At 34.3% G+C, this 15442-nt stretch overlaps 1 protein-coding gene across 14 annotated transcripts in view; it reads right to left on the reverse strand.

Moving 5' to 3' along the window:
* Nucleotides 1–15442, reverse strand: part of NFIB (nuclear factor I B) — a 335263-nt gene that overhangs the window by 210668 nt on the left and 109153 nt on the right. For all 14 annotated transcript variants that reach the window (XM_039363696.1, XM_039363695.1, XM_039363703.1 and 11 more), the window contains exon 2: nt 13165–13696. In XM_039363696.1, the coding sequence (XP_039219630.1) occupies nt 13165–13696 (532 nt within the window). The remainder of the gene's footprint in view (nt 1–13164; nt 13697–15442) is intronic.

Here is a 15442-nt window from a genome sequence, read left to right on the forward strand (position 1 = left end):
GGAATATTTTAAACATATTATGCTAGTTGAGGGAAATAGAGAGGGGACATTGAATGTATTGAGTTGAGTTATTTATATATGGTTCTATTGTTTGATTACCCAAAGGTCCTGAGCACCTTTTTTTTAAGATTTAAAAAACCAATAAAATATGTTTCAAAAAAAAAGAACATAAAGCCCTCATTGCATAAATCCCAGAACTTCAAAGTCACAAAAGCACATAAGAATCCTTCCACTATCCATCTCCTTCCCTCCTCTGTGCCTCACCTCCAACCATTGCTGCCTTTTTCCATTCCTTTTGGAGAGCGACCCCTCCCCATTGCCTTTCTTGCCTGTTTGCTGCTGCCAGCACAGGTGGCTGCCACAGCAGTTGTAGATCGGTTCATGGCCAGCCTGCTTGATCTCCTCTCTCCCCACCCTCTTCCCCCCTCCCTCTCCCCCCTTCTGTGCAGCTGACTCTGCCTCCTCCCAAGGCTGCTGCTTTTTTTCTCTCTCCCTCTCCTGCCCAAATTGCCTCCTTTTATAGGCTCTCCTGTCTCCACCCCCCTCCTCCTTTCTCATGGGGGAGGGTGAGTCAGAAGTGAGCCTGGGGCCTTTGCAGCTCCAGAGAACTCTCTCACTGTAAGTCCTTGCCTGTGCTGGCTCTTTCCCTCCCTCACTACACTTGGCTAGGCAGGGTTGTGTACCACCTGCCACTCATTAATGTACTACAAGTGGTATGTGTACCACCGGTTGAAAAGCCCTGCACTAATCACTTCCAAAGATGTACCTTCCTCACTTTTTCCTGCAAACAAACGTATCAATGATTATGGTTTTAATCCATGAAGCAGACTGACAAGTTTCTCTCCAAATAACCTGAATAAGAATTTTTTTTTTAAATCCTAAGATTTTTTTTTTAAATCGTAAGAAACTATCATGAAATATTTTTGTAACTGCTGAATTTCAAAAGCAGGCCTTATTTACAGAAGCAAAAATCAAACCTTATTATGTCATTTTCTCTTGTCCATCTTATGCAACAGTTACACACACACCCCTTTGAAACAGAAGCCCTATTTGCCATCTGTCTCTTGTTTTAGTCACAGGCAAATCTGTTGTCATATTGTTTTTCTTTGCCCATGTGAGAAACGACACTCACATAAAGTTCCATTTTCTTAAGTACACCTAGCCTACTAGGGATAAGATGGACTAAAATTGGCCTGTTCTAATTTACTGTTTCTAATCTATGCAAATGGACTCCACACCTGGACCTTGCAGTGAAATTCTGTAAAGCATTCAAAGGGGGGGAGTGTTGCAAAACATATTAGCACGTTGGGTATATCTCTCTAACACATAAAATCAACTGCATCTTTTAGAAAGCTTGCAAAACTCCTTCAAAACAGTTTTGGTGCAGATCCCAGCAGAAGTGCAAACATGTTCGCAAGTAGACAACTTAGGATAGCCTTTAAACCAGCTACCAATCTTCTAAAAGATGCAGCTGTTTTAATCCTCCAAGAAGAGATGCTTCCTTTTTCACTGATACTAACATGCTTTGCATAAGATATGTAACATCTACTTTTCTCAAGTCTACATCTACCACATGGATCCTCTATTTTATGTAGAATGCTTTTCATTGAACTCTCTGGAACTTGTCAATATGATGAAAAAACTGATCTAAATACCATGCCTTTATCCACACAGAAAAAGCCTTAAGAATTTGTATGGCAGATTGGCTAGCAAGGGCTTTTAAAAAGGCTATATCACCTATGGCAGGGCTTTTCAACCAGTGGTACGGGTACCACCTGTGGTACATTGGCACCTGGCAGGTGGTATGCAACCATCCTAGAAAAGAGGTAGCAGGGGAGGGGAATGAGCTGAACCGATGGCAGAACTTCACAAACCTGAGTGAGAAATGGCTGGAGCTGCAGGGCTGTTAGGTTTCAGCAGAAGCGCCAGGATCAGTGCTTCTTCGGGGCTGTCAGGGTTCAGTGGAAGTGCCAGGATCAGCGCCAGGCTCCAGCTGCAGCTTGGCGCTGATCCTGGCACTTCTGCTGAACCCAGAAGATGCACCGATCAGCTGGAATGTTGCAGCATCTCCAGGGTCTTGTGATTTACATTCAGATGCTTGGCAACTGATTCATATTTATGACTGTCACAGTGTCCTAGGGTCATGTGAAGTGACCAAAACCTGCTGAAACCACCCAGCAGATGGTGGGAATAAAAACCAAACACCTCCTACCCCACTCCCACTGCCAATCCTCAACAGAAATGCTCACAACAATGAAAACCTCGGACAGGAGGAAGAGCACGGCCAGGAGGGCAGGCAGGTGTCTTGCTCAGCTGTGGCTTGGGGGTCACGTTTTTACAGTGCCACTGTAACTTCGAACAGTCACTAAGCGAACTGTTGTAAGTCAAGGACTACCTGTACTTTATCACTTTTTTTCCTTTTGGGGGAGGGTCATCAAGTTTTTGACACCTTGCTAGGCGACTGGTGGTACTCGGATATTGCCATGTCCTAAAAGTGGTACAATGGATGAACAGGTTGAAAAGCCCTGACCTATGGAATCTTTATTTGAGAACTTCAACATATCAATAATAGAAACTGATATATAGTCCAGCATTAGAAAGGGCGTTGTCTTACCTGAACGCCTTTATCAGCATGTAGATGTAGCATCCACTGGTGGGTTATTTCAGCTTTCCTGCTCAGTGAGACTAAGTTCGAAGTTCAGCCACGCCTCCTTGAGGCGGTCCTTCCCCCAGTTTTAATGAGGCAAAGCAAATATGACGAAGTCTGACACAATGGTTCCTCCTGTAATTACACCTGCCTAGACTGACTGTTAAGGGTGGGTGTGGATGCTACATCTACATACTAATTTGTATATTGTTTATAAGTTGTGTACAAATATATTACCCCAGTACTTCCCAACTAACACTGGAATAATATAAATACTAAATATTAAGAAACCAAGCATAGTTAAAAAATAGTTTCAAAGTCTATACCAAGAGATTTACCCAAAACTGCTAAAGGTGTTAGTGTGGTTGTCATAAAAGTTCAGAAAAAGAATTCAAATGACTGTGTGCTTCTTTTTTAAAATGTACATTTTTAATGTGGGACAGCCTTAGGGAAGCACAGAACTAAAATTAGCCTTCTAGAAACAAGAAATCCTTTCCTTATCCTTTCTACATAAACAAGGGCTGCCAATTTGTCCCCATCATTGTCAGCAGACAAAAGCAAACCAAGCTGCAGCCAGACCACATTAAATAAAAGACATAGCAATTCCCGAGGCTGCCTAGAAGCCCACTGGGGTGTAAAGTCAAAACTGAAGCCTGCTTGTCAGCTATTTCCATAAAAGAACCAGAAGAAACAGTGACACTTCTATATAACAAAAAGGTCAAGGAGTTCATAGCCTTTTCATGACCCCAACAAGTCAAGGTCAAAAGATTCAGGTAGCAACTTGGCCAGGGCATAAGTTACTTGTTCAAATGAATTGTTTTAACAAATCAGCTTTGGTCAATTAAACCTAACAAGACATGTTGCATCACATAGCAGGGTTCCTGACACTGAGGCCAGGAGCTGAGGCTGGCCTCATAAAACAAGGCTTTTAACGTGGCATAACAAATTTAAGGTAATCCATCTAAAAACCTCAGACATCAGCAGAATAAAATACAAGCTGCCTTTACCAAGAGTAGTTTTCACATCTTTTCATCTTAGAACACTACATTAACAAAAATATATCCATATATAAAATAAAAAATTAGGGTTTTTTTAGAACGCTAAATTTTCAGCACAATTCTAGAAACTTATTCTGATGTAAATCTCATTATATGAGATACACTTTAATGTAACACTATTGTTAGTGCCTTATCAACTTTCTCCTAAATGCTTATAGCAGTCTTCTTCAACTTTGGTGACCTCTAAACATATAAACTTCAACTCCCAGAATTCCCAAACAGTACAGTTTCTGGAAACTGATCTTCACGCATACAGAGATGCATATGATTGTATAATTTCTACTTTTAGAGAAGAAAGCTGTTCATGCTCAATCTTCACCATATTCAAAATGAATCTATCTACATTATTCTTTCTCAAAGCATCATGGGTTGAATTTAGACCCCTATTAGAAATAGCAGATATTTTAAATGATGGAAGGCTTCCACAAATTACTCCTTAGATCGAGTAAGAAATATGAAATAGATATCCCTAAAATAATAGCTACTAAATATTAAGAACTGCGAAGCACAAGAATTCATAACATCATGTAAAACAACCCAAGTCATTCGGCCCATTTTATTTAGCACTTTATGAGGTGAAAACCAGTAGAATGTGAGCCCTATGAATCCTTAACAAATGTCTTTAGAAGGTCTAAGGAACAGATGGAACATCCTTAGAAATATCAAGAACTTTCTTCACAATGATTTGGAACTAATTTATATATGTCTTAAATACACATGTTTACAAGTATGAATTATACATATGCAAGCAAATCAAAATTGGCAACGACTCTGTCTTCCTGTTTGCTAGCATGCAATGTGTGCGTCCTCATCCCTGGAAGACACAGCCAATATTTTTCATTTTTCAAATTATTAAATAAGAAAATGTGACAATGATTAATTATTTAATAGAATAAGCAATCTTAGATCCTCTAAGATCTATCCTATTTCATGAATTATTCTGCAGACCAGCACAGTATGGTGTGGGAGATGGCAACACATGGACCTCCAGATTCTACAATAAACCCACTGTCAGGATTCCCAAATAACATGGCCAATATGCTATGGTCCAGCAACATCTGAAGGGCCATATAGGATACAAGCATTATTTAATCACTGAAAATTCAAACTCAGGGTCAAACTGTATCTGATGTTGAATATGTAAGTTTAAAACGCACATAGCCAGAAGTGAATATGTGTGATAATTAATCAGAACAGAGATGACAAAAATAATTTAATCCCTTTCTCCCCTATTTCAGGGAAAAAACCATACTCTGAAACTACTACTTCAAGTGAGAAAGAAATCTTCATGACACTAATATGTGAACTATATCTCATAAAAGTAAGTACCAGTTTTAGAAGTTGGATTTTCCTCAGGATCAGAGCAAAAATAACAACTGCTACATTTCTTTTCTAATCCCTTAATTATTAGTTCCAGCAACTACTGTTATTTGCATCTTTAAAACCATTCTTTAATTACAAATATGCATTTAGCTTATATCTACAAGACCAAATTACCTTGAATACACACTAAATACATTCAGTAATTGGATTTTATGTCATCCTTTGCAAAAACGTGTGAAATTTACCAAGCATGATTATATCAACCATCTAAATGAAGCTTAATGTATTCAGATTTTATAAAATTAGGCTAATTTAAGAATCTTCTCCATCTATTATTGACATTTAATGTTGCATGAATAGGCTTCTGCTTGTGCAACAGTTTTGTCCCTTCTTCCAGAGTCCTCTTAAACTAACACTAGAGTGGCCCACTACTTGTTACAGCAGATTGAGGGACACAAATCAAAAGAGAAAATAGTTCCGCTTACAAATACAAACATCCATCTGGATTCTTCTCACAAAAATAAAATGACTATAGTATCTCAAAAAGAGCTGTTCTTTCAAAATTCTGTGCAATCATGTCATAAGGGTATATTATAGTACAATCATGTCATAAACATATATTATAAAGATACATCCTTTCCAGAAGATATAGTCAGAAATTGAACTTTTAACTTACGAAATTACCAATAAAATCTTTAACCTAAGTAGCAATTATGTATTTAGCTTTTATTTTTACATAGTGGAATTTGTTCAACACTACATAGCAGAAATTATTCTAAAGAACTTTCCTTTAAAGATTTTATCACCCACTTCTAATTTTACCTCAGAATATTAGAAAACACATTTTTTTACTAAATTAACTGATTCAAAACATTAAACACTTGTCTTCCTACCCAAATACAAACTAAGAGGCAATAAGAGTTGTTTCTAGAGGTTCGTTTATAGGAGCAGAAAGGCATTACTTCTCGCTGAAGCTAGTTCTGCAACATTCTTTCAACTAATCTACCTTGCTGCTGGGTCCCCTCCATCTTATAATTCCAAACAATCCAAAGACCCTCAGAAATAGCGCTAAGTAAAACAAGAAATTGTAATACTGATAGCTGAGAAACTATGTTGCTTTTCCATATACTCTTCTCTGATCCAATTGATTAATTCAGCTCCTACATATTTAAGTAAAATTAGGTGCTTCTTTTCCAAAGACTGGATTAAAAAAAAAAATCCAGTCCAGAACATGAATTAGTTATTGCAATCATTAAAATGACTAGGCAAAAATCATGCTTATTTTGGCATGCAAGGTATTAAGAACGCTGTTAGATTTTCAAGAAGTAGTATGTTAAATATTCAGCCCACTTTCAAACAATATTACCCTGAACATATTAATACCTTTAATATTATGGATATGCTTTATACCTAACATATTATATAATTTAAACACTGTATTATTTTTAACAATATTAAAATATTATAAGTATATATGTATGTATATAAAAATATATAAATTATTGCACCAATGTCTCTGCTCTTGTGATTTTTGGAAAATGCTAAGAAAATTCCAAGACCACACAAAAACACTCATTTGCTCAACACCAAATTTTATGCCAAATCCTAATGAAAAGTCAACCATGCTGGAATATGCAATACTGTAATGAATATTTTAATACAATAGAAGAGTGACATCAATACAAACATAACATTTTTACATGTAAGAGAAACAATGAGTCACCAGATACATTCAAGATTGGCAGCAGCCATTTTTGTGCAAACATCTTTAAATGGCTGGGTGTACACATCACATTAAACCAGTACTTCCCAACCTTGGGTAAATTACCCAAACTTGGGTAAAAGTGCTTTTCCTGTGAGTAACAATACACAAACCCATTACTAATCACACTAGGGACATTTAAACTTGACTTTAAAATATTTAACAGTGACAAGCAGTTATGGATAATGAATAAATGAAAGCAAATATACATGTCCCAGGATAATGTTGCAGGATCCAATCTGGATCAGTAACAGGACCAGAGGTTTAGTCTTCTGAGCTTTTCCCATCCTCAGGGAACTTCTCTTTACCAGAATATATGATATATATGAGAGAAGTTCCTGGAGGATAGGCTCCGGCACGAGTCCAAAAGCTTGGAGACTTGAAAGCTCTGGTCCGGTAATCGATTCAGATTGCATCCTGCGTGGGTAATGCAATTAAAAGTTTGGGAAGCACTGCATTAAACCATGGTTTGTGCAATAAACAAAATGGCTGCATTCACACAATAGGTTATAATGTGGTTTATAAATTATAATGGCTATACTCATATTTCTGGATCGCTGGACTTGACTTTATTTCATAATATAGTACTAGTGACTTCTACAGAAAGTTGCCACTACTGACATAATTACACTAATTTTTAAATAGAATATTGCATGAACAAATGACTTTTATCCATATCCTCTGAAGTCCTTAGAAACAGAAATGCACTTTATATATTGTATATAAATCAAATATATAGATATTATATGCATATACAGAGATATAGTGTGATATATATATATATATATATATATATATATATATATATATATGTTTTCTGAGGTTTTCGCGGGTGTTTGTATGTAGGTCTTTGGTTGTTCGGGTTTTCTCCCGCGTAATGGTTGTTCGGGTTTTCTCCTGCGTAAAATTGGAAGTGTCTTGGCGACGTTTCGACGAAGTCCCATTCGTCATCTTCAGGCTGGTGTTTTCAGCTTCGAGCACGGAGCTGAAAACACCAGCCTGAAGATGACGAATGGGACTTCGTCGAAACGTCGCCAAGACACTTCCAATTTTACGCGGGAGAAAACCCAAACAACCAAAGACCTATATATATATATATATATATATGTGTGTGTGTGTGTGTGTGTGTGTGTATGTGTGTATAGTGTGAGACATATATAGTTTATATATATATATATATATATATATAGTGTTTTATATATATATATATATATATATATGTATATATATATATATGTATAGTGTGATATATATATATTTATAGTGTGATATATACATATATATGTATATATATCACATGTTGCAGTGTGATATATATACATATATATATACACACACACATACACACACATGCATATATATATATACACACACACATACACACACACACGCGCACATATATATATTAAAATCAATAGTCAAACAGACTATTTATTTATTGATTTTACCCAAGAGTCATATTTTTACTTACATAGCTGATATATATATGTGTGTGTGTGTGTGTGTGTGTGTGTACACACACACACACACACACACACATATATATATATATATAACTATACGTACATATATTAAGAACAATGCTAAAAATAAAGGAATGATTCCTGGGTGTATACATATTAAACAATAAAAACGTGATCACCAGGAAAGTATAAAACAATAAAAGTTTTAATAAAAAGAGACCGAGCTTTCGTTGGCTCCTGCCAACATCATCAGGGTATATACAGGTCAATGGGAGAAACCATTTATAAATAAGCCAGCGTTTGCGCTCGACTTCTAGACCTCGTGACGGGTCCTGGTCGGCCAATCATTGTCCCCGTTGTAATCCCTATAAAACTAGGTAGTTTATCCTTGCTGCCATTATCCACATGTGTATTAACACTCCCCCATTTTTCTGTGCCCGTAAATCAGGAGGGTGCTTATGCTGGACTGGACTGTGCCCGTAAATCAGGAGGGCACTTATGCTGGACTGGAGAAGGACTGTGTGAAAAATATATCCTCCCCAAATCTTCAAATACTTCTAAAATATAAGTTTAGTTTACTTTTTCTAAAACTAAAAAGTTAATTTAATTAGTTAATATTGCAACTGTTTCAGCAAGCAATAGCACATTATGTTTTAAGTTTTGGTACACTGTAATACTTCCCTTCTAAAAGCAATAAACCTGTATCTTAACTTAGCCTTTATGACATATCCAGATGATTGTTTTCAACATTATTTTAACGGATAAAATTTTCATTTGATTTACATTTATTAACATCAATCGACAGACATATAGTCAAAACGTATAACACACGCAAAATATTTTGAAATAACTTTAAAAATACTTAACTCAAGTTTCTCTTTTTAAAGGTTCTTTTTAAAAAGTTACCTTTATCTTAGTATCTATTACTGCATTAATACATATCAGGAGGGAAGGAAGAATATCCAAGACCTAATATCAATGTCCCCAATGAATACAATACAGCTGCAAATTGTGTACGCTTAAAAAGATTCTCCCAAGATGATACGCATAATATAAAGTATTACCACTCCTCAAAGATAATTCACCTTCTAGGTATAAGCTTCATGTAAGTTGCAAACACAGAAGGCATGTGAATTGAATATAATGCCAAGGAAGAAAATGTGGGTGTTTCACTGAGATATATATACATTTTTACTATCTTCTTATAATCAACTTTTCTATTACTCTAAATTAGCAGTCACCTGATCTGTTTCCCCCCCCCCTTTTTTTTTTCTACAGACATGACACAGACATTTCAGCCCCCATGTAGGCCAGATTTCCTTCATGTGGCTTTTTAGGTAAAACTGTTAGCCTATTAATTAAGAGAATAATGGAGGTTAGCATGAAAACAATATAAATACTATCTAGGAAACAGCAGCAATGCCTTAGCCTTTGCACTGGCCTTGGATGCCGACTCATGCAGCTACTTACAAAAATAAGTGATATTTTACAATCTGGAAATCCAAGAGCATGCAAACTAAGCAAACCGGGATAAACTGTATCTTTTTGCTGAAAACAAAATATATCTCTATTTGATTGCTAAATGGAAGCAGTATTTTTAATCAACGTGTTAAAGCAGAATTAGTTATGTAACTTTACTGAAATAAGAAACATGGTACAATTCCATGACATATAAATAAAACTTAGAAACATTGTGTGTTATGTGTGTTATGTGGTGTCATAATTATTTTAAGGACACATAATATATCCCAAGATGCATTAGGCAGCCTAAAATAAAAGCATGTATTTCTTTATAGCTCCAGAACAGCAAACACCAGGAGGATTAAATTATTTAGAAAAGAAATGCACACCAAAATAGTTCATTTCAATAAAAAAGAGGAACTTTTAAAATGTGCTGCTATAGAATAAAAAAGTTATCTATTAGAGGACGGATTTCTTTTATCTGAAGTTCTACTGCAGCAAATAAATACAACAGCTTTCATTCAGTGATTGTCAAAAAACTTTCCAATGTGCCCACTGCAATGCAGATGCCAACCAACGAATCAAAGGCATTCAGAAACTAGACAAAGAGGGTTTGATGCCAACCTCGGTGCCACTGGCAACCATTATTGGCATCAAGCACATTGTCTGCTTTTCCTCCCCCACTCTGCTGGCACTTGACAAACAAAATGGCGGTTCTTGTAGAAACGGAATACAGCATAAGAGCTGTACTGATTGAATCAAATATTACCAACTGATTTTATAGACTGAAACACAGCCTGTTCTAAATGAAAGAAACTAATAAATATATCCTTTTTTAGTTAATCAAGATACTATAATCCTAATTCTTAATTTTGAAATTAACTAGAATATGTTAACATTTAAATAAATATTATTAAAACGGGCTTCTTGCTTCATCTGAACACCTGTAGACCACAAATTATTTTAAGACTATTTTCTGCCCCCAGCTAGCAAGAGGAATCAACATCAATCAAATAAGAATTTAATTCTCTTGTGTTTTGAAACTTTAAGGTAGGAATTCTGAAAAAAAAAAAGATGGCAAAAAGAGAGGGCAGTTTTTTAAGAAAAAGAATTATATACTGTGAATATCATAACTTGGTAGACTGGTCTATATTTCTTTCTTCAATGCAGATTTGGAAAAACTGAAAAATACTCTCCAGCAAATCATAAAAATGACTTATATTTCTACATCAAGAAATTCTCAATATATTGTAGCATTACTCTGCTCTGCAATGCGGATACCAACCAACAAATCACAGGCATTCTAGTCTAAACAAAGAAGGTCCAATGCCAACCTTGGTGCCACTGGCAACCATTTTTGGCTCTCAAACTATTCTTCATGTTTTTGCCAATGTTTCAATATAGCTCTATTTTATTCTTTCATTCATTCAAGAATTTTATCCTTTTTCAACTCTCTGACCATGAATTTTCTTATCATTCCACCCGCTGATAAAACATTACCAAGTAGATGTTTATATACTTCGGTAGAAAACCAACTCTCTTTGAAATATTTTTAGTTTGATATACCCTCATGTGTATACAGTTTGGAAATGTAACCAGCATTCATTCCCTACCTGCCAAAGGATTTTAGAGGAAGCTAATTTAAACCTAGAATCTTTTTCTATACAAAACAAAAAAGGCTGAAAGTATATTTCTACTACAAAAACCATAACTCTAAACAGCATTTAGCAGATTATTATCTGAATGTATATCACTTGTGATAGTGTCCTTCTGCAGGTGACCTAATATAGAGATACCAATTTTTCATCCACAATTGTCACTAATTGAAAAAATATTGGAAAAGTCCAATCATAATAGAAAACATTAACAGAAGTTATTTTGACAATTCAAACACAATCCATGGTATCATCGGATATCATCAGTGTTTTACACGAATCCTTCTCTCAATGCAAGCAAACACAGCATCTGAAGAAATACATATATACAGATATAAAAATGCTATATCAGTTTTATTTTCAGATACAGGTGACTTTCTAATGGAGATAATATGCAACCAAGTGAAATATTCCCTCATAAAGTCACTGACTATGTATAGTTTCACATATAGTTTAATATAACCCATGTTAACAATATTTAACACTTGCTTCAGTTACGAAACGTTTTTTAAATATTCTTTGAGATAAAGGAAATATATAGTTTATATAATCAGAATGAAATTTTCATTATCAATTATTTTTCTTTCAAGATTAATTTGCAGGGTGTTTAAATTCATATAATCCTAAATGAAGGTCTCCTTCAATCCCATTCAAGGATTGCAGATTTAGATTATAAGAGTTTTCAAATGCATATCACAGCAAAGCTTAGAAAGTTAGTCATGCTAAACTCACATTGAAACGTAAATAGTATTCACTTGCTCTAAACTGGAATCCAGTCTACATTTTATTACTGCTCTCATTGTTGAAAAAGAAAACTATCTTTCTTTTATGGTAAATGTTTGTTTTTCATAGTAAAGCTACCATACAGTATATAAAGTTAGAAGTCAGCAATGACAATATTGGACTGAATTATACAAAATCAACACTAAGAATACCAAGAAAAAGCAAAGTCTTTTGGTAGCATCACGAGAAACATGAAAAATGATTTTACGTTTTATATTTGTATTAACATTCCCCATCCATTTTTCTTTTGGCAGTTTCCAGGACCAGGCCAATTTATGTAAAAAGCTGCCATCTGCTAATACTCCATGGTTATAACTTAGACATATTTATTATGTGGTTCTAGAAACAATCTACCATAATGGTTAGGGGTTTTAATGTAAAAAATGTACATAAAGAAACACATAACAATTTCTACATTAGATCAAATATCATCAATGAACGCAAATCATCTAAGCAAATATACAACCATAACGTTATCTACAAAAGTTTTTTACTACATTATAATTTAAAATAACTATATCAAAGCAATGTTTTAAAATGCGTGCAGAAGTTATTATTTGCTATGAACACGGATAAGGCAACTGTATCACATATTTATATTTACTGCATAATGATATATATAAATATATAAAATAACATGCCATTTCTTTTTTCATTTTTTTATATTTAATAGTTTTATTTTCATAATGAAGACGGAACAATGGCAAAGAAGTGGCTATGAATTTAAAAAGTTGAATACAATTATTATGACTGTATATACTATGAATATGAGTGTATTCTGTAATGTGCACCAAAATCATTCCTAGTATTTTCACCTTTTATAACAAATGTTAATATGTGTTTTGAATACTCCTGATCTAATGTATACATTAGCAAGCACCTATCAATATCTATAAAGATATATGAAATGTTTACAATTTTTTTTAAAAAAACAAAAAGGTGGTTTAGCATATTCATGTGCATGTGTGTATAAATATCTAAATAAATAAATAAAATATTTTAAAAGGCCTACCTTGATCCTGCACATAGTATGCCAGAAACAAATCAAGCTCCTTGACTGATACTGTTATGTGATGTGGCTGAACGCAAAGTGCTGGATTTGTGCAATGGGGGGATTTCATGAGCCGTTCTCCATCGGTACTTTCCAGGGGGATACCTTTAAAAAGGATCACCATGACTAGATCCAGGCGCCAGACTTTGTCTGCTTGCCTAAGGCAATCGATTCTCCTAATCTTGCCCTTCTGGTCAGGATTGGATAATACACAGCATGGGTGCTTCTTCCCAGTAACAGTAAGCACAAAATCCTCTCGATATTCTTGGCGGATATCTTTGCGCAATTTGGCGAGAAGCCTGGATGCCCACTTCTGTTTAATTTCTGGCTTTTCACTAAGTAACTCATCCTTAACTGCTCTTTCTTCATCTTTTGACATTCGCTTTTCGTGTTTTTTAAAGTACTTGCGTTTTCGAGCCTGAAGGTTGAACCACGTATAGGCAATTGCACGGACATGTGGAAGAAGTGCCTCAATGAATGGGTGAAATTCATCCTGTTGGAAGAAATATAAAAGAAAAACAAAACTTGAGGGACCAGTTTTAGTTATACAATCACGAACAATTATTTTTTGAAAAAAAAATGAGTAAAATGCAAACTTATGCCATGGGCATTCCTAAGCATTTTTAGCAGCGCTTACAATTCCTAGAAAAGATACATACATATTATAAAAATGTATGTCTATATTTCACTTATGGAAGCACAATAACATTTTATAATACACCAAATACTTGGGCTTGGTTCCAAACTGACATACAATTATATTAGTTTAAAATAAAACAAAATGGCTCTGAGATTTTGAATATTTTGACTGTGATTTAATAGTTCACCAAACACAATAAAGATTGGCACAACAAATTTTAAGACGAATGAGTAAAAATATTACAAATGTAGAAGTTAATATTTCAAATCATTCACCTTCTGTATTCAGAAACATTATGGTATACATTTTCAATGTTGTACTATGTAGTTTCCACTTTTGTCACCAGCAAGAGACTGACACACACAAACACCATGAAATATAACCCAATCCCTTATCAGTCATCCAACATTCCAATTATCACATTATTATTCTAGCAGGAATAACCACAGAAATCAAGAAATAAGGCAAGAAAGGCCAAAGGAAAGATACCATTCTAATAAAATAAGAGTACTTATAACGTTCACCAGCTGGCCATGTTTCCTGCTTAACTTTACCAATCTTTTAAAAAAATACTGAAAATTACATGGAATTGATTTGTTCCATTCCACTGTAGGGTACAAAACCTCACTGAATTAATTAGCTATTAACTCAAGGATGGTTATCAAGTATGTAATAATTATTTGACCCCACTCAAAAAAAAAAAAACTTTTTAAGTACACAAAGAAAAAAGGATAATTTGAAACAAACTTTGCCTTCTTTGTGATCTAACACTCTGTAGCAGTGACATTAATACTGCATTATTGCGTAAACTTATTTTCTGAAATACGCGCAAAAGTATTGGACATGAAAACTTTTCCTTTTATAAGTTTTACCTAACTAGAAAAAAGATTTTCTATATTTTATTATTTTTTCAATTGACTAAATTAAACTTTAGCAATTACTTTATTTTGATCAATAAAAACTACACTAAAGTGTTTTGCCTCAATTTCCGTCTTTGTCACATACAGTATATAATTTACTTCAAAGGAAAATTATCTCTATAATCCTGGCACCTATCATAAGATTTGAAAGAAAATTATGACAAAAGGGCAATGTTACTCATTCATTTGTTTGATCTATTATTTTTTTAGACCATATTTAATTCAAACTGAATTAAAATCGTAATACTGTAAAATATTGACCCTAAAACTAGTCCTGATATAATTAAATTGTACTTTTCAAACAAAATGTAGCCTATGTATTAATACTAAAATACTTAATTGGGAAAAAAAGTCATTAATTTTAAGAATCCTATTAAAAGTACATATTTGAGATTGAGAACATAAAATGTATTTATTCAATTCAAAATTCCTGTAGAGTTTTATCAAACAGTTCATACAATACTCAACAGAAGTTCATGCAAACATTCACACTGAATTACTGAAATCTTCTTTAAACTTAATCCTGCCTTTTTTATAGGTAATATTATAGGTAATAGCAGCAAGATTTTATAATAACACTTTATAGTAAGACTTCTCAACAAGTACTGTAAGACCTGCAATGTTATTTCAATTTTGGTTTTATATATACCTCTTTCCTTTTCAGGACAGATATTAATCA

This window comes from Crotalus tigris, unplaced genomic scaffold, assembly GCF_016545835.1.
Source record: "Crotalus tigris isolate CLP2741 ecotype Arizona unplaced genomic scaffold, ASM1654583v1 scf7180000019563.1149672, whole genome shotgun sequence".
Classification (NCBI taxonomy): Eukaryota; Metazoa; Chordata; class Lepidosauria; order Squamata; family Viperidae; genus Crotalus; species Crotalus tigris.